The following is a 20,946-nucleotide window of genomic DNA, read 5'->3' as shown; positions in this document are numbered from 1 at the left end:
CTGTAACACCTAAAGATTTTGCAATTGTTTTAGATGCCAAGTTTGGATGTTGCCACACACATACCTACTTGTTAACAAAATTAAGGAAGTTTCCTTTAAAATGATTCATAAATATTATCCTGCCAACCACTATATGAAGAAGTTTAAGGAAAACATTAACTCAAATTGCTCCTTTTGTAATGACCACCCAGAAACAGTGTTACATCTTTTTTTGGCATTGTATTCATGTAAGAAACTGTGGCAAGACATTAGTAGATTTATAATTGAACACATTTATATAGATGTTACACTATTGTGGAGAGATGTACTGCTTGGATTCTTTACATGCGATAGAAATAAGATGAAACATTTTTATGTAATTAATTTCATTATCCTTTTGGCCAAATTTCATATACACAAATGTACATTTACAAACAAAAAACACATTTTCTTACCCTACAAAAATAAATGGAACTGTATTTTAAGACAATTAAATACTCTACTAACAAAAAAGCTGTTAGAATTATAAGTGTATGTATGTCCCTTAAGGTCATTGTGTAATTGTAATGTGATATTGTACTCCCTAGCTTGATTGTCCGTTGTATATAATCTATATATACTTGTGTTCCCTCGTGTACTTTCTGTATTGATTTGTTGTTAATAAAATACATTTAAAAAATTAAAGGACAGCCAATAGCTACTTTCCTTACTGAGGAGTTGCCAACACTGTCTGCTGCTAGTCCATCCATTGATTACGCCTTGCACGCACTGAGTATATGCTTGCACGCCTTTGTTTTGACTCACTTGGCGGTGGCTAAGTAGTTTACAGTACCTAGTATATAGTTAAGAATACAAATACGTTTATAATGGCTGGTAGAAAGGCATTAGAAGTGTATTTAGATGTATTGTCACAACCATGTAGAGCAATACCATTTCGCACACGGTGAAAACTGTTGCGATACGAAAAGGTGAGTTTACAGCTGGCTGGGCTACTAGCTAGTGCCGTAGCCCAAAGGCCAGCATATATTATCATCTGCCGGCCTTTGGGCTACAGCTAACGTTACCAACAACATCTAGCTAACATGCAAGCAATCTTATCCTTAAGGTTCCTACACAGATTATTCATGTTAAATGGAAATGCATATTGATGTTTGATACATTAACAGACTGAGCGATACATTGTTTTAAAAGCAGAGCTGTCCTGCATTGAACGTAAGCTTACTTACTGTACCTTGAACTTTGTCCTACTTCGGCATTCATGGGTGATCTCTGTTGAGTTATCCTCAGTGTGTGTACTTGCAAGCTACCTACCTAGCTCTTCAAAATGTCAACAGTCAATCTATGCTATTATTTCACAATCGACAATAAAAAAATGGGCTTCAGTTGTTTCTACAGTAACCAAAACATGTGGGGCCGCAGTCGATGGCACTGCATCTTAACGCTAGACCCTGGTTCGATGGCACCATACCAACACATGCAACCAAGGTCTTTATCATGGAGGTAAGGCTCGCTCATGGAACACACTATGCTTTATGGCAGGTAAAATGTAGCCTAGTCCCACTGCCACCATATCTTTGTAGCCTAGATATTACACAATTGCAATAAGACTTTTGTAGGCAATGTTATAGCTGATGTTGTGTCTGTTGTTGCTGGCACACTGCTGCTTTGTGGTGTAGGTTTTACTGCCCCGTATGACAGGGTAGCCTACAGGCCCACTGAAGGTGGAGAGGGCTTTAGCAGACCTGGGTGACACCCTGGAGAAGCTGGAGATGTTCCTCAAGAGGCAGCCCTTCCTCTGTGGAGATGACATCAGCCTGGCTAACTTGCTGGCCATGTGTGAAAACATGCAGGTGAGGAGCAGTGGACCAACTTCTCCAGCCGAGTTCAATCACTGGGTGAAGCATACATTTCTGCTGAAAATATGGTCCTACAACACAGTCAAGGAACATTGTCTGTTTAACCACATACTACAGTATATTTAGATTTATGGATTGTCTGATTGCTACCCATTTACAGAATCATTTGAGTCAGCCTAAATAAATGGACTGCTTGCTCTCAGCCCCTAGGTGGCGTTAGACATCCTGAAGGATCAGCCCAAGCTGTTGAGCTGGAAGAGTCGGGTCCAGTGGGGGACACTTGATGAGGCACACAGGGCTGTATCGTCTCTGGGACAGGTCCAATGCCAAACTGAGATAATCTGAATATAGTTTGATATAAAAGCTTGCACAATGATTAACAGCAACACTACTCACAGATTAATGCACTGATTATGCTTGTGCTGTGCTTGTTGACCTAGAGATTGATGTTCTGTTTAAAGGCTCTATGGGTGGGTGATCAGAGTGCCTTACATGAGCCACTGTATGATATGATGCAAAATTAGTAGCTAGATGGTTCAGGTTAATGAACAAGAACCTTGACCTGGGGTGAAAATGTTCAATAAAGTAAGATTTTTTTTATGAGATACAAATCAAGAATTATGGGATGCACAACAATAAAAACCCAGTGGAAAATAACATTTTTGTACAAAAACAATTTACAAAACAGGAGGCAATTTCCAGTAGACATAGCTCCACATTGTTGCGCTGATGCTAGTATAAGGCATAGCGGACCAATTTTCAACTAACCTGTTCTTGGTGATACTTTCTTTGTTCTTGATATAGGAGAAAAGTATATCTTATAAAAATGTCCAGTTGCAGGTGGTTCTCCCCTAAAAAAAAATGAATATTCAAACAGATATTAAATCCACGTTTTGTATCGAGTGAGAAATACAAATGCCTCTTGCATGTCTGCAGATATTTGTTTTGGTCCCACTGTGTGACGCTCCTGCAAAGCTCTCTGGGAAACACAAGATGCAGATAAAATGGCGAGGGAACTCCTCACTCGGTGCAAATGTGGATTTAATATCTTTTTGGAGAACCACCTGCAACTGGACATCGAGAAGATACTTTTCTCCAGAATTGAGAATGACAAAAGTATCGCCAAGAACTGGTTAGTTGAAAATGTACCTGCTATGCTTTACACTAGCTAATGTAGAACTGCTGTATGGAAGCATTCACATATCACCACCGTAACAATGTGGAGCTAGCTCCGCATGTGCCCACGAGTTGGAACTCAACATGCAGTAATCAAGTAAATTCCAGTTGATTGCACTATCCTGAACAGGGACAGGTGGGAATGATTACAGTGATTGGTGTTGAAATGCAATATACTGATTTCAAGTAGGCCTAATTGCCAGAAGAAAAATATCAGGGGAGTCTCCAATGGGGTGACGAGGGTGGAATGTGGCTCATGTTGCCTCTGTGGATGGGCCTGGTCACCTCTTTGTTGGCTGCTGCTCTTCCTTATCATCTCTTGACCTTTTTCCGGTTGATGCCTAAAGTAATAAGAGACATACTTCAATTTTGTGAGCAACACCATACTCTGGACAATACTGACATATGGCAAACCCTCTCCTGCAGGAACCATTAGATAGTTCACTTTTTTTCCCTTGCCCTGCACTTAGGTACCTAATTCAACTAAACACCAAGAACTTGCTTAGTTAAAGCAGGCTAGAACAAAAAATGTGGACTGTCTAGTGGTCCCCCAGGAGAGGGGTGGGAAAATAATGTAGTAGAATGACATTGTTGCTCACTACTGTGGCATCTCCGGAGTCTGCTGTGGCATCGGCATCTCCGGGGTCTGCTGTGGCATCGGCATCTCCGGGGTCCTTGGGGTACATGATGCCTTCAGCGGTCTCCTTCATTGCCTCATCCTGAGATGGAGATTGATGGGATCAGAGATTACTCGCCATTGCCACTTACAAAACTGCCTAGCCCAAAATACCCATTATGCAGTAAACATACCCGCATTGATGGCACTGGGGCCAGGCAATGAGACAGCAATAAACCTTACCATCAGCCAGGGATGCTGTAATGCCTCCTCAATGGTGAGGCGGGCATTGGGGTCCACTCGAAGCAGTTTCTTCACAACATCTTTGGCTAGACATTATTGGATAAGTAAAAGTAGTAATCGGACAACATTGAATTATCAATACGACTGTAGTAAAGTAGCAAAAGTTGTTTACAAACCCAAGACAGGTGGAATCCATTTCAAATGTATGTTCTCTAGCACACGTATGACAGTGCCAAACATGCATGCAGTACATTTTTAGGTCATTTTGAAGATTTATATTAGTCCCTTACCATCATCGGAGATGCCGTCCCATTTTGATGGAATAAATGTATATATTCCCTGGGTGATTTGATCACTGACTGACAAACCAATTCGTGCATTCGGGTAGAATGGGGGATAGCCTGCCAAACTGAGGGGGAGAGAAGTAAACGTCACATATAAAAGTATTAACACTTAAGTGAATCTGTGAACAGGAAAACTGTATGTGCTGATATTTGCAAATTTATTGAAATAGTTGCATTACAATGCCCTTAGTACACTGATAAGCCTGGAAACATTTAAAGTTGCAACAAAACTATTGGGACAATGGCACTTTTTTGGTCCAATATTCCTAGCACGCAATGATTACATCAAGCATTACATCAAGCTTGTGACGCTACAAACCTGTTGGATGCAGTTGCTGTTTGCGATTCAGATTATTTTGTGCCTAATAGAAATGAATGGTAAATAATGTGTCATTTTGGAGTCACTATTGTAAATAGAATGTTTCTAAACACTACTACCATGATTAGGGATATACCTGAATTCCATAATCATGGTAGCATCCACATTAATGTAGTAATGTTTAGAAACATTTTCTTATTTACAATAAAAGTGACTCAAATGACACACTACATTACTTACTATTAATTCATATTGGGCACAAAATAATCTGAAACACAACCAAAACAAACAGCAAATGCATCCAACAAGTTTGTAGAGTCACAAGCTTGATGTAATCATTGTGTGCTAGGAGTATTGGACCAAATAATTAACCTTTGACTATTTTAATATACATAAGTGAGTTTGTCCCAATACTTTGGTCCCCTAAAATGGGAGGACTGTGTACATAAAGTGTTGTAATTTCTAAACGGTTCACCCAATATGGATGAAAATACCCTCAAATTAAAGCTGACAGTCCTGTATATCTACTAGTCAGAGCAAGCAGCACTTATGTCTGTGATCCTGGCATCAGGAACATGGATCCCTACCACACAAACAGGACGACCCCTAAACTCCAGGCGTCTACAGCCCTGCTGTAGCCCACAGTGACTGCGTCTGTAAACACCTCTGGTGCCAGGTATGTGGGTGTTCCACAAAGGGTCCTCATCAGGGCAGACTCCTCCAGTATCTTGGACTGATTAAAGTCTGTGATCTGTCACAGAGAGAGAGGCCTGTAACTCTTCACTTCAGTGAGGCTATTCAACCAAGCTTTTAGTTTTTTTTCCCCCTTCTCCAGATCTAGTGTGTCTAGAGGTCCACTTCAGGAGGACAATGAATAAGTGGATAACTTTATCTGCCCTCATAGTCTTGATCTACCATGATCATGCACTGTGGAAGAAAGACCCACATTGGGATTTGAGAAACCTTACCTTGATGATGCAAACATCGTCGTGAGACGAAAGCAGCACATTTTCAGGTTTGAGGTCTCTGTGGATGATGCCATTGTTGTGAAGGTACTAGTGGAAGGAATGAGAGATAAACCAGCATAAGGAAGCAGTTGAATATCTACTCAAGCGACAGTATCTCCAGTATGAAACAAGATGTGTAAAGGTATGGCGTATTTGGACATTTCAACATCACACCAAAATATATTTAATAAATCCTACCATGAATTTGCCTGGCTACCCAGACTCATTGCTCCGGCCAATTGCCACACCCAAAAGCGTTTGTTTCTTCTCCTCAATGAGTCTGGATTTGAATCCCTCCCCGACCCTTCTAGAACACGAACACATTCAGACCGTCTGACTGGTCCTAGAAATCCAGAGCCAGAACAAGTGGGTAGTGCCGTTTAATATGGGTCATTGGCTTTGATACTCTGGTTAGAGACGATCCAATTGCTTATGACTTTATTTTGTACAACACCCATAGTCACCACAAACGACCTCAATGATGGCAGATTCAGACTGAAGTATGTAGAAATTGATAAAGCAGCGGAAGCATTCAGTGAGAGTCGTCAGGCAAACCATAAACATCACTATTCTCAAAATTATGAAGGGAAAAAAAGAAAAATACATCAATCCACCCACCTCTACTGCTTTCAACATCTGGTAAAAATATAGCTTGGCAATCGGCTCCTTGATCTGTTGCTTGCTTTTGACCCGGTCGTAGAGTTCTCCACCCTCCATGCTGAAACACACACATGCCATCAGTTGAAACAGAAAACAAAGGGGAAGGGAAATACTATGCTTGTGACAATTATACTTCTTCGGGGAGCTACAGAAATTATTACACGCAATGAAAATTATAATGGTTTCTCATTGATAAAATAAAAAAAAGTGGCTGTTTGAATGAAAAACTAAACTCACAGCTCTAAAACAATGTAGTATGAGTCATCTGTTTGGAAGAAGTCTTTTGTTTTGATCAGACAAGGCTGGAAAAGACAGGAGGCAAAAGTTACACAGAAAATTAGCAGGCAAATACTTGAGGACATTTTGATACAAAGTGGTAGAAAAGTGTGATGTCTGTGGCTTTGTCCAGTAGAAAACATGCATTGAAAATGACTACTTCTATGGCATTTGATTACCCCAGGGAAAGAAAACATTGTTGGACATGAAGAGACATTTCTTTACTAGGCTCCTTGGCAGTTATTACATCATAATAAGTTCTAGATATAATACTGACATGGTCAATCTTTTGAAGAATCTGGATCTCTCGTTCTGCACTTCGCGTGGCAGTCTATAATTGAACAAAGATAAGTGTTATATTGCAGTAGTTATTATTCATAAACTAGAAGAGGAGGAAAATGGTGATAATACTTACGCCAACAGATGCCGGGAAATCTTTCTTGTTGATAGTCTTCAAGGCCACCTTTTTGCAAGTGGCCCTCTCAAAAGCCAGCTTCACTTCCCCACACACACCACTGGTATAACAAATCATATTAGAATGTTATTCTGTAATTCAAAACAAAACCATGAGTAACAAGATTTAGTAAAATACACAAGTTAAAATTAATAAAATTCTCACTTACACTCCAATCTTTTTGGTGATCATGTATTTCTCGCTTAACTCTTTGGGTAGGTTGGACTGCTCATCCACCATGAGATCAATGAACACAAACACTATTGAAGAAAAATCAGTTGAATTGATTATTAATGCAAAGACTAAGGCCGACATCACCATTAAGGGAATGATGCAGCATACTTAACGTTTAGAGATACATGGATATAGTGTCATGATGGATAGGGCCTCCTTGTTGCTATTTAAGTATCAGTGACCTAAACAGAAATGTATTGAAATAAACCTCTGAAAAAAAGGTACCTTTGTGGCGTTCTTCAGCAAGGGACAACACTGCATTGTTCGCTAGTGGCAACATTTTTCCTTTTCCAATCATTTTACCGTCAACAAACGTGCCATTGTTACTGTTGTCAAAGACATAGACAATGTTCTTCTCCTGCAAGGTAAAGATCTGACTGTCATTACAGAGCACATTGATTAACAAAACAATGGTCTCCCTTAAATAAAATACATAGATAGTGGTGAAAAGTTGAATCGACCTACTCTGAATATCCTAAAATGTTTATTGCTGTATGCAGCAAATCTGGACGATTTCCTCAGTATGGGGACATCAAAGGAATAGTTGCATTTAGTGTGCCGGCCAAACCAAGCGTCGTCCTCAACACAGTCTGGAGAAAAAAGTAAAACTAAACCTATCATTTCAATAGAGGCTAAGAGAAGAGAATACACAGATGCTAGTGGAAAAATACAACAAAAAAATCTCACTTTCAGCAGGACATATTATTGCGCAATGTGTAAATGAACAGAAATGCTACTGATCTGGAAGACCACTTGAAGAACATTGTGATTACGGATTATGGCGGAAGACCACTTGAAGAACATTGTGATTACGGATTATGGCGGAAGACCACTTGAAGAACATTGTGATTACGGATTATGGCGGAAGACCACTTGAAGAACATTGTGATTACGGATTATGGTGGCTCAGAGGACGATGTTGTAGTGTGCTGCTGCAGTAGTTTTATGATTTGAAATGGTCAAACACTTATTGATCATGGCCGATTTCCCAATAGAACTTCGCCTTACAGGTGTTTTAACAATACATCTTTCCTACAATGGCCGTTAAAATGTAACATGAGTTTCCCAAAACGCCACACAGAGAAAACGGTTACTTAGTGCGTTGTTTTCTCAGTAGGTGGTAATATCTCCTAGAAAGATATTAACACCTACTGCTGCTAATACTGAAATGGCTTACTCTAATGCTTACCAAATAAAAATGCACAAAACCCCAATTTGGGACATCATTGTGCACATGTTAGGCTACACATCATGAAATATATTGATAAATTACAGACGGTAGCCTACAAGTAGAAAAATAGAACTCAATTGAACATTAAATGCATTTTAATATGATTGAAATGGGCCTATAGCCTACTGTTTATATTTTTATTCTATCTTTAGCAGAGATCTTGTGTATAAAGTGATGCTTGAGGGCAAAAAAAAGCATTAACGACACACTTAGCTGTTCTACAAGTGGTCTTAGGCAGGCATTAGATTACAAGCGCTTTCATTATTAACGTTGCACTTGATGTTTTGGGAAACAGCTCAGAGATGTAATTATGCTCCTACGAAGGTTTTAACAGTGAACTTAGCCTGAAGATGCTTTTGAGAAACCGTGCCCTGGTCACACTCCACCAAATGGGCTCAAACAGACCTCAAAAGAATGTTCCAGCACTATTGTGCAAAACGTGATCAGTACAAACTGCAGAAAAACATTTAAAACAACTAAACTGCCCTGCCTAAAGGCATCCTAACCACCCAAGTAACAGGTGCACGTCATGTGGTTGTTGAACTCACTGTGGGCTCTGAAGCCTCTCTGCATAGGCAGCAGGAGGCCCCAGGGCTGTGGCTCATGCTCCTCTGGTATGGAGCCCAGGTCCCTAACGGGGATGGTGTCCACTGAACTGACTGTGCCAGACCCAGAGGATGACTGGCTGGCAGAGCCTGGAGCAGAGGAGGAGCTGGAGCCACTCTGGGACTGGGTCGGAGGCTGTGACTGGGTCTGGCTGCAAGCATCTGGCTGTGACTGGGTCTGGCTGCAAGCGTCTGGCTTCTCTTGGGACATGGTCAATATTTCTCCTCTGTCGTGGTCTATTAAAGTAAATAATAAACACACCACTCAGGTGATCGACACATCTTTCAAATTTCCAAACAATGTGCCCCACATGTACATAGTCCATCGGTAAATAGCCCACCCAATTTACCTACCTCATCCCCATACTGTTTTTATTTATTTACCTTTCTGCTCTTTTGCAAACCAGTACCTGCACATGACCATTTGATCATTTCACTCCAGTGTTAATCTGCTAAATTGTAATTATTCGCCTACCTCATGCCTTTTGCACACAATGTATATAGACTCTTTTCTTTTTCTACGGTGTTATTGACTTGTTTATTGTTTACTCCATATGTAACTCTGTGTTGTTGTCTGTTCACACTGCTATGCTTTATCTTGGCCAGGTCGCAGTTGTAAATGAGAACTTGTTCTCAACTAGCCTACCTGGTTAAATAAAGGTGAAATAAATCAAATAAAAAAAATAAAAATCCGTAAACTTAACAAAGTCCTTATAACTTGCATGTGAGAATACAAGGCCTACATAGGGCGCCGTGCAGTATGAATATGAATGCATGACAATGATATGAACGAATGATTATGAATTCACAATGTGCGGTATCTGGAAAATCCATGATCTTGGCAACTCCATAAGTTAAGTGGAATTCATTCACCATGCTCCATCTCTATACAAATACGTTTCTTATCTATAACTTATTGCTAACAGTACGTAGTATTATCTGGTAACCGGCCCTCGCTATCCTCACCAAACATGGATAGCTAGCGCAAAACTAAATTAGTTTCACAGGTGTGCCAATTTCCGCAGCTAGCACGTCAACGAAATGAAGTGGTTGTTTGGTAGCCGAAGAAATGTGACGGCTCGCTAGCTATAGTGTGTGCAAATGAACTATATTTTAAACATGATATTGATAAGAATGACCATTTAAATACACTTACCGGGATTTCGAATTAATCGCGGCACGTGTAGATTTGCCGGGGAAATTGGATCTCTAGAGACTCACGGGAAATGTTTTGTTTGTTTTTCATTTTACGTCACCTGAATTTTAGCAAGTGAGAAGTTTAGGATTTTCCACGTGATTTTCAGCAGCTAGCTAACGTTTGCTGCATGAACGTACACATCTGATGTGGACCATGCCATTTTGATCAATTACCATTCTTAGGACAATTCATTTTTTCTACATCGAGTTATTAGCAAGTAGCTACATTATTTCGGGAGTTAATAATCAAATGGACCGTGTCACACTTGTTTTTCGCAACCTAGCTACCATTCCATCGCCGATTGACTGGTTAACCATCAACATGGCAAAGCATAAAACATCTGCAAAAGCTCTTATAATTCAAGATGGTAAATTGTTAATTCCATAGCAAATCCAGTATAGATACTAAGCTAGCTATAGTAGCTAGTTGATCAGTGACCAGATGACATAGGCTACTTAATAATATTCACATCATTGTATGAGACAACACACATCCCATCTATCTAAGGCAGGGACACATCTATTCAACGCCATCGAAGAGTGATCAGCGTGTGTTATTAGTGTTAGGTTTAAAATCTCTGCTGTTTGGCCTAGGTGGTTGTTTGAAATCATGCTGATGGCATGGTGTTGGATGGCCAGTAGGGGGCACGCTTCCCCCTGGTAAAAGTACTCTGGCACGGTGCTGTCATTTAGTGAGACATTCTGGACTCACAGGTCATTACAAATCACATGGCACTTGGAGTAGGGGCATTGACCCCCACACATCCACAACATTGTCCAACTCTTGTATTTCTCCAATAATGACAACTAGACAGTTTGAAAATTACTAACATCCAAATATGTAACGATATGTCTTATTTCATAGATGAAGTCCAAGAAGATGGTGATGATATGAATCCCTTTTCCTTCAAAGAGTTAATCCGCAGTAAAAACCAAGAGGATTCAGATGAGAAGAAGTACCCAACGCGAAAGGTGCTGATAATTTTTAATGAACCAGTGTTCCATTCAATCCCAGAGATTAACTGTTACAAAGCATATGCAAGTAATTTGGTGTTTAGTCATTGGAGGTGTTCATTCATTGGAAAAATGTCACAGCATAATATTCAAAGTCTGAAAAGATGGTCAGATTGTTACTTTTGATGTCATTTTTATGTGAAGGTGACCTACATTCTTACTGTTGCATTTTGTGTTATAGGAGGCATATGGGAGCACATTCCTGGCAGAGGGGGAATATACTATCCCGGGCCCTAAGAGCTTTGATCAATCAGTCTCTGGACAATGAGACAAAGGAGTGGGCTGGGAGTTACCAGCCATCAGCCATTGAGGAGGCACATGAATTTAGACTGTGTGGCACTGCAGCAGCAGACAGCAGCACATACTCGGGTCAATCTTCCCTGTGCACCGAGGAAGAAGAGGATACTTCCTTATCTGTATGGCAGGTGGATGAATAATTCTCACCAAAGGCTCCCCAGTACAGGAGTGCACCAGTGAACTATGAGGGAGATGACGAAACATCCATGGCAGAGCTCTCCTACAAGACCAAGAAGAGTAGTACAGAGAATGGCCATAGGGGTCAACAAAAGGTTATTTTCGTATCTCTTTGCTTACAGATGCACTTCCCTTCAAACTGGGTGTCATAGGGGTATCAATTAGTTAGTCAGCTAAGTTGCCAACATTTTCTAAAATAACTTTACATTTTTTTTGGAACATAAGCTTGAAATGGGCATGGTCTAATGGACTCAAACATAATCACAAATGCAAGTTTAGGTTTTTTAATTAAGCAGAAAATCAGTTATTTTATCAAATCAACATTTATTTGTGACATGTGCCAAATACAACGGGTGTAGTTACAGTGAAATGCTAACTTATAAGCCCTTAACCAATCATTAAAGAGCAGCATTAAAATAACAATAACGAAGCTATATACAAGGGGTAGTGGTACAGAGTCAATGTGCAGGGGCACCGGTTAGTTGAGGTAATATGTACAGTCGTGACCAAAAGTTGAGATAGACACAAATATTAATTTCTACGAAGTTTGCTGCTTCAGTGTCTTCAGATATTTTTGTCAGATGTTACTATGGAATACTGAAGTATAATTACAAGCATTTCATAAGTGTCAGGCTTTTATTGACAATTGGATGAAGTTGATGCAAAGAATCAATATTTGCAGTGTTGACCCTTCTTTTTCAAGACCTCTGAAATCCACCCTGGCATGCTGTCAATTAACTTCTGGGCCACATCCTGACTGATGGCAGCCCATTCTTGCATAATCAATGCTTGGAGTTTGTCAGAATTTGTAGGGTTTTGTTTGTCCACCCGCCTCTTGAGGATTGACCACAAGTTCTCAATGGGATTAAGATCTGGGGAGTTTCCTGGCCATGGACCCAAAATATAAATGTTTTGTTCCCCGAGACACTTAGTTATCACTTTTGCCTTGTGGTAAGGTGCTCCATCATGCTGGAAAAGGCATTGTTTGTCACCAAACTGTTCCTGGATGGTTGAGAGAAGTTGCTCTCGGAGGATGTGTTGGTACCATTCCTTATTCATGGCTGTGTTCTTAGGCAAAATTGTGAGTGAGCCCATTCCCTTGGCTGAGAAGCAACCCCGCACATGAATTCTCTCAGGATGCTTTACTGTTGGCATGACACAGGACTGATGGTGGCGCTCATCTTGTCTTCTACGGACAAGCTTTTTTCCGGATGCCCCAAACAATAGGAAAGGGGAATCAGAGAAAATGACTATCCCAGTCCTCAGCATCCAATCCCTGTACCTTTTGCAGAATATCAGTCTGTCCCTGATGTTTTTCCTGGAGAGAAGAGGCTTCTTTGCTGCCCTTCTTGACACCAGGCCATCCTCCAGAAGTCTTCGCCTCACTGTGCATGCAGATGTACTCACACCTGCCTGCTGCCATTCCTGAGCAAGCTCTGTACTGGTGGTGCCCCGATCCCGCAGCTGAATCAACTTTAGGAGACGGTCCTGGTGCTTGCTGGACTTTCTTGGGTGCCCTGAAGCCTTCTTCAAAACAATTGAACCGCTTTACTTGAAGTTCTTGATGATCTGATAAATGGTTGATTTAGGTGCAATCTTACCCACCGCAATATCCTTGCCTATGAAGCCGTTTTTGTGCAAAACAATGATGACGGCACGTGTTTCCTTGCAGGTAACCATGGTTGACAGAGGAAGAACAATGATTCCAAGCACCACCCTCCTTTTGAGGCTTCCAGTCTGTTATTTGAACTCAATCAGCATGACAGAGAAATCTCCAGCCTTGTCCTCTTCAACACTCACACCGGTGTTAACGAGAGAATCACTGACATGATGTCAGCTAGTCCTTTTGTGGCAGGGCTGTAAATGCAGTGGAAATGCTTTTTGGGGAGTTCAGTTCATTTGCATGGCAAATAGGGACTTTGCAATTAATTGCAATTCATCTGATCACTCTTCATAACATTCTGGAGTATATGCAAATTGCCATCATACAAACTGAGGCAGCAGACTGAAAATTAATATTTGTGTCATTCTCAAAACTTTTGGCCACGACTGTACATGTAGGTAGAGTTATTAAAGTGGATCTGAGGCTGCTTATCAATGGTTGTTTTAGCAAAGTTAGCTGGCTAACTCACAGATCCTACTTTGTAGTATATATGTGATTGGCCACAAGTCCTTTATTTTGTATTTTCTGTTTCTCTTTTAAAGCTGAGGGAGGAAAATACGCAGCTCAGGAATAACATTAAATATCTTGTGAAAAAGTCTGAGAAGGATGATCAAAGGTAGGTGGACAGAAGTGATATGGTCTGCTGAGAACAGACCTTGCTGGAGTGTGAGAGGGATTTAGGGGATGGTGTTAAAGCCCGTATATTATGTTATGGCATGGGAGTAAGGCTTTGAATATCACTCTTTAGATGTATATTTAAGATGTCAATTGTACACATGTTCATGCTATTTAATGAATGTTTAACCTATGCTCATCATCATGTCTCTGACTGACCCATAGAATTCGACACCTCACAGATGAGTTGCACAAGAGAAGAGTGCAGGGGGAGAGGGAGGCTCATGCTTTAGAGACCATGGTCCACTCCGTAGAGCAGAACCTGCAATTAATGACCGTATGCACCTGTCCCTCTTTCTCCTACTTCATCAGTTTATCAAGGATTTAAGAATGTTTTGTTCACTGATCATCTAGAAGATGTGAAATACTCTGCATTCGGAAAGTATTGAGACCCCTTGACTTTTCCCACATTTTGTAATGTTACAGCCTTATTCTAAAATTGATTCAATTGTTTTTTCCTCCAATCTACAGACAATACCCTATACTGACAAAGCATTTTTTTTTTCAAATGTATTAAAAATAAAAACTTATCACATTTACATAAGTATTCAGACCCTTTACTCGGTACTTTGTTGAAGCACCGTTGGCAGTGATTACAGCCTTGAGTCTTCTTGGGTATGACGCTACAAGCTTGACACACCTGTATTTGGGGAGTTTCTCCCATTCTTCTCTGCAGATCCTCTCAAGCTCTGTCAGATTGGATGGGGAGCGTCGATGCATTGCTATTATCAGGTCTCTCCAGAGATGTTCGATCGGGTTCAAATCCGGGCTCTGGCTGGGCCACTCCAAGACATTCAGAGACATGTCCTGAAGCCACTCCTGCGTTGTCTTGTCCTTGTGTTTAGGGTTGTTGTCCTGTGGCAAGGTTAACGTTCACCCCAGTCTGAGGTCCTGAGTGCTCTGGAGCATGTTTTCATCAAAGATCTCTCTGTACTTTGTTCAGTTCATCTTTCACTTGATCCTGATTAGTCTCCCAGTCCCTGCTGCTGAAAAACATCCCCACAGCATGATGCTGCCACCACCATGCTTCACCGTAGGGATGGTGCCAGATTTCCTCTAGGCGTGATGCTTGGCATTCAGGCCAAAGAGTTTAATCTTGGTTTCATCAGACCAGATAATCTTGTTTCTCATAGTCTGAGAGTCTTTAGGTGCCTTTTGGCAAACTCCAAGCGGGCTGTCATGTGCCTTTTACTGAGGAGTGACTTCCGTCTGATTGGTAGAGATGGTTTTCCTAGAAGGTTCTCCCATCTCCACACAGGAACTGGGCTGGCTGCCATGTGTTTTTTATTGAGGAGTGGCTTCTGTCTGGCCACTCTACCATAAAGGCCTGATTGGTGGAGTGCTGCAGAGATGGTTGTCCTTCTGGAACGTTCTCCCATCTCCACAGAGGAACTCTGGAGCTCTGTCAGAGTGACCATTGGGTTCTTGGTCACCTCCTTGACCAAGGCCATTCTCCCCCGATTGCTCAGTTTGGCCAAGTGGCCAGCTCTAGGAATAATCTTGGTGGTTCTAAACTTCTTCCATTTAAGAATGATGGACACTGTGTTCTTGGGGATCTTCAATGCTGCAGACATTTTTTGGTACTCTTCCCCAGATCTGTTCCTAGACACAATCCTGTCTCGGAGCTCTACGGTCAATTCCTTCAATCTCATGGTTTGTTTTTTGCTCTGACATGCACTGTCAACTGTGGGACCTTCTATAGACCGGTGTGTGCCTTTCCAAATCATGTCCAATCAATTTAATTTGATAGCAAAGGGTCTCATAACAAAGGTTCTGAATACTTATGTACAGTTGAAGTCGGAAGTTTACATTCACCTTAGCCAAATACGTTTAAACTCAGTTTCTCACAATTCCTGACATTTAATCCTTGTAAAAATTCCATGTCTTAGGTCAGTTAGGATCACCACTTATTTTAAGAATGTGAAATGTCAGAATAATAGTAGCGAATGATTTATTGCAGCTTTTTTCTTTTATCACATTCCCAGTGGGTCAGAAGTTTACATACACTCAATTAGTATTTGGTAGCATTGCCTTTAAATGGTTTAACTTGGGTCAAACATTTCAGGTAGCTTTCCACACGCTTCCCACAATAAGTTTGTTGCATTTTGGCCCATTCCTCCTGACAGAACTGGTGTAACTGAGTCAGGTTTGTAGGCCTCCTTGCTCGCACACGCTTTTTCAGTTCTGCCCACACATTTTCTATAGGACTGAGGTCAGGGCTTTGTGATGGCCACTCCAATACCTTGACTTTGTTGTCCTTAAGCCATTTTGCCACAACTTTGGAAGTATGCTTGGGGTCATTGTCCATTTGGAAGACTCATTTGCGACCAAGCTTTAACTTCATGACGGATGTCTTGAAATGTTGCTTCAATATATCCACATAATTTTCCGACCTCATGATGCCATCTATTTTGTGAAGTGCACCAGTCCCTCCTGCAGCAAAGCACCCCCACAACATGATGCTGTCACCCCCGTGCTTCACGGTTGGGATGGTGTTCTTCGGCTTGCAAGCCTCCCCCTTTTTCCTCCAAACATAATGGTCATTATGGTCAAACAGTTCTATTTTTGTTTCATCAGACCCGAGGACATTTCTCCAAAAAGTACGATTTTTGTCCCCATGTGCAGTTGCAAACCGTAGTCTGGCTTTTTTATGGCGGTTTTGGAGCAGTGGCTTCTTCCTTGCTGAGCGGCCTTTCAGGTTATGTCGATACAGGACTCATTTTACTGTGGATGTAAATACTTTTGTACCTGTTTCCTCCAGCATCTTCACAAGGTCCTTTGCTGTTGTTCTGGGATTGATTTGCAATTTTCGCACCAAAGTACGTTCATCTCTAGGAGACAGAATGTGTTTCCTTCCTGAGTGGTTTGACGGCTGCGTGGTCCCATGGTGTTTATACTTGCGTACTATTGTTTGTACAGAAGAAAGTGGTACCTTCAGGCGTTTGGAAATTGCTCCCAAGGATGAACCAGACTTGTGGACGTCTACAATACTTTTTCTGAGGTCTTGGCTTGAAGGTTTGAAGGTAGGCCAAGCTGGCAGTCAACTTAGTGTATGTAAACTTCTGACCCACTGGAGTTGTGATAGTGAATTATAAGTGAAATAATCTGTCTGTAAACAATTGTTGGAAAAATGACTTGTGTCATGCACAAAGTAGATGTCCTAACTGATTTGCAAAAACTATAGTTTGTTAACAAGAAATGTATCGATTGGTTGAAAAACGAGTGTTAATGATTCCAACCTAAGTGTATGTAAACTTCTGACAACTGTAAATAAGGTTTGTTTTTTATTTAATAAATATGCTAAAAATTCTAAAAACCTGTTTCACTTTGTCATTATGGGGTATTGTGTGTGTGTAGATCGATGAAATACATTAATTTAATCAATTTTAGAATAAGGCTATAACAACATGTGGAAAAAGTAAAGTGGTCTGAATACTTTCTAAATGCAATGAATAGCTCACTAAGATTACAAGGAAATGTCATAATTAGTTACTAAACAGAAGTGTGTTGAAATGAAGTCTTATTCATTACTTGGACATTTTCTTCTTGACAGAAACGAGCAGTGAAGGCTGAAAACATTGTTTCAAAACTCAAACAGGAGCTTCATCAATTACAGGTTTGACTCTTACTGGTGTTACTGCATGATTAGCTCTATTGACATATGTTTGCACAGTGTTTCCCCTATATTAATTTAGCAGAGGTGGCCAACGCAGCAAAAAAAACGGTATTTAAAAGAATATATATATACTGTATATACTACCGTTCAAAAGTTTGGGGTCACTTAGAAATGTCCTTTCTAAGTGCAGCTCAATAGGGTTGAGATCAGGTGACTATGCTGGCCACTCCATTATAGACAGAATACCAGCTGACAGCTTCTTCCCTAAATATTTGTTGCATAGTTTGGAGCTGTGCTTTGGGTCATTGTCCTGTTGTAGGAGGAAATTGGCTCCAATTAAGCGCCGTCCACAGGGTATTGCATGGTGTTGCAAAATGGAGGGATTACCTTCCTTCTTCAAGATCCTTTTTACCTTGTACAAATCTCCCACTTTACCACCACAAAAGCACCCCCAGACGGTCACATTGCCTCCACCATGCTTGACAGAAGGCGTCAAGCACTCCTCCTGCATCTTTTCTTTTTTTTCCTCGTCTCACAAATGTTTTTTGTGATCCGAACACCTCAAACTTTGTCTATCCATAACACTTTTTTTCCAGTCTTCCTCTGTCCAGTGTCTGTGTTCTTTTGCCCATCTTAATCTTTTCTTTTTGTTGGCCAGTCTGAGATATGGCATTTTCTTTGCAACTCTGCGTAGAAGGCCAGCATCTCGGAGTCACCTCTTCACTGTTGACATTGAGACTGGTGTTTTGCGGGTACTATTTAAAGAAGCTGCCAGTTGAGGACTTGTGAGGCGTCTGTTTCTCAAACTAGACACTCTAATATACTTGTCCTCTTGCTCAGGTGTGCACCGGGGCTCCCACTCCTCTTTCTATACTGGTTAGGGCCAGCTTGCGCTGTTCTGTGAAGGGAGTAGTACACAGTATTGTATGAGATCTTCAGTTTCTTGGCAATTTCTCACATGGAATAGCCTTCATTTCTCAGAACAAGAATAGACTGACGAGTTTCAGAAGAAATTCTTTGTTTCTGGCCATTTTGACCCTGTAATCGAACCCACAAATGCTGATGCTCCAGATACTCAACTAGTCTAAAGAAGGCCATTCTTTAATCAGAACAACAGTTTTCAGTTGTGCTAACATAATTGCAAAGGGGTTTTCTAATGATCAATTATCCTTTTAAAATGATCAATTTGGATGAGCTAACACAACGTCCCATTGGAACACAGGAGTGATGGTTGCTGATTATGGGCCTGTGTACACCTATGTAGATATGACATAAAACAATTCTGCCGTTTCCAACTACAATAGTCATTTACAACATTAACAATGGCTACACTGTATTTCTGATCAATTTGATGTTATTTTAATGTACAACAAATTAGCTTGTCTTTCAAAAACAAGGACATTTCTAAGTGACCCTAAACTTTTGAACGATAGTGTACATGCATACATACTGAATGTATGCAACATTAGGAACACCTGCTCTTTCCTTGGCATAGACTGACCAGGTGATAGATATGATCCCTTATTGATGTCACTTGTTAAATCACGTAAATTGGTGTAGATGAAGAGGGGACAGGTTGAAGAAGGATTTTTAAGCTTGAGACAATTGAGACATGGATTGTGTATGTGTGCCATGCAGAGTTTGAATGGGCAAGACAAAAGATTTAAGTACCTTTTCAAAGGGGTATGGTTGTAGGTACCATGCGTACCGGTTTGAGTGTCAAGAACTGCAATGCTGCTGGGTTTTTCACACTAACAGTTTGCCCTGTGTTTCAAGAATGGTACACTACCCAAAGGACATTCAGCCAACTTGATACAACTGTGGGAAGCATTGAAGTCAATGTGGGCCAGCATCCTTGTAGAGTCATTCCCCACAATTTAAAGCTGTTCGGAGGGCAAAGGGGGGTGCAACTCCATATTAGGAAAATTTTCCTAATGCTTTGTCCACTCAGTGTATGTATGGATGTATGTGTGTATTATTATTATTATTATTTTTTTTTTGCCCGAGACACACTTTCAAATGGATAGTTGTTGGCTCAATGACTGGAAGTGTATCTATGGAAACAGCTAGCATGACATTGTGCTAATGCTAGTAGCGCAACCCTTGCCACCACTGCTGAAAAAAAATCCTAGAGGAATGATGTGTTGCATGATGTGATACTCTTTATATTGCAGGGCCAAGTAGAGGGGTGCCGGTATGAGAATGAGAGACTTCGAGCTAGAGAGACAGCTGCCTTAAATACAATGAAACATAACGCGCAAGTGGCCTCGGAGTACCTTAACAAAGCAGCACTCAATGCTGAGACTTCCATCAAGTAAGGTTTCTCTTCCAAAGTGTCATCTACATACAGATGTGGATTCACAGTTCCTCATATTGATTGTGTGGGTATTTGGTAAAATGCAACGTGCAAGTTCAGTTCATAGTGTTTTCTAACCATAATTAAACATTGTGGTATTTGCTCCAAGTTCTATGACCAGGCTTTCGGTTTGATTCTGTCCCCAGGAAATTACTTACAGGAGCAGAAACTCTTTGTCTGGTATCTCAACTGCTGCAGTCCATTGACAACATATCTGAGATTCACAATGAAGGCTGATGGAGTTTAAGGAGGCTATAGAATTTAGATCTAGGACCATCCATCAAGAAACTGGAAAACAATTATGGCGTGTCATTGTCACTCAACATTCCCAGATAATCTAAAGTTGTAGTGTGTGCACTGATTTGTGACAAAATAAGAGATATTGCTTTTTTTTACTTGTACTTCATAAAATGTTTAGTTTTGAACCACTTTAACAGGCCATTTGAAAACAATATGCTAACAGCTGTATTTAAAGCTGAGGCAAATATGACTGTGACTCAGTTGTTTGTGTATTATTTTGTGAGCATTGTTTACACATTTTACACTGCATATGTTCCACAATCTTTGCTTGAACGTAGTCCTACTATTCGTAGTAGGAATTATCAGGAGACTTCCTGTAGCTACTTGTCAGTTAATTGCGTGCTAAGTTTTCCAACTGCTGATACCACTACATTTTTTTAACCAGAAATGGTATTGTATCCACTTTTGCTAAGACTGTCAGTCTGGTTAGTAATGAGTGTCTTTGATAGTTGTTAATTGTACTGGTATTACAGTATTAAATCATACGTAAATACATTATTATACTAGGTAAAGTGGACATTTGGCATTCATTTCATTGGTATTCATGAATGTCATGTATACTGTATGTAGCATTTTTGGGGGTTCTGATTGGATAATAGTTATGATGATCCCACCAGCCACCACCGTGTACATAATCTCAATCCATAACCC

The 20,946-nt window shown here is 40.6% G+C and overlaps 1 protein-coding gene and 1 pseudogene across 1 annotated transcript; one reads left to right on the top strand and one right to left on the bottom strand.

The window, feature by feature from the left end:
• Nucleotides 1-2,407: 2,407 nt before the first annotated feature.
• On the bottom strand, nucleotides 2,408-10,244 carry LOC115111324 (serine/threonine-protein kinase Chk2-like). The gene is made up of 15 exons (XM_029637255.2): nucleotides 10,157-10,244; nucleotides 8,944-9,237; nucleotides 7,630-7,754; nucleotides 7,390-7,522; nucleotides 7,100-7,190; nucleotides 6,892-6,991; nucleotides 6,754-6,807; nucleotides 6,438-6,502; nucleotides 6,159-6,258; nucleotides 5,502-5,588; nucleotides 5,121-5,284; nucleotides 4,161-4,279; nucleotides 3,871-3,956; nucleotides 3,611-3,730; nucleotides 2,408-3,352 (listed from the first exon to the last, which is right to left on the bottom strand). The coding sequence occupies exons 2-15, from the start codon at nucleotides 9,209-9,211 to the stop codon at nucleotides 3,293-3,295; spliced, it is 1,572 nt and encodes a 523-aa protein (XP_029493115.1). The 5' UTR covers nucleotides 9,212-9,237; nucleotides 10,157-10,244; the 3' UTR covers nucleotides 2,408-3,292.
• Nucleotides 10,245-10,401: 157 nt separating this feature from the next.
• LOC115111169 (endosome-associated-trafficking regulator 1-like) lies at nucleotides 10,402-20,232 on the top strand (annotated as a pseudogene).
• Nucleotides 20,233-20,946: the final 714 nt, after the last annotated feature.

The sequence above is a fragment of the Oncorhynchus nerka genome, linkage group LG27, assembly GCF_034236695.1.
Source record: "Oncorhynchus nerka isolate Pitt River linkage group LG27, Oner_Uvic_2.0, whole genome shotgun sequence".
In the NCBI taxonomy this organism is placed as follows: Eukaryota; Metazoa; Chordata; class Actinopteri; order Salmoniformes; family Salmonidae; genus Oncorhynchus; species Oncorhynchus nerka.
The sequence above is the reverse complement of the archived record's forward strand: the minus strand, read 5'-3'. Positions and strand labels throughout refer to the sequence as shown.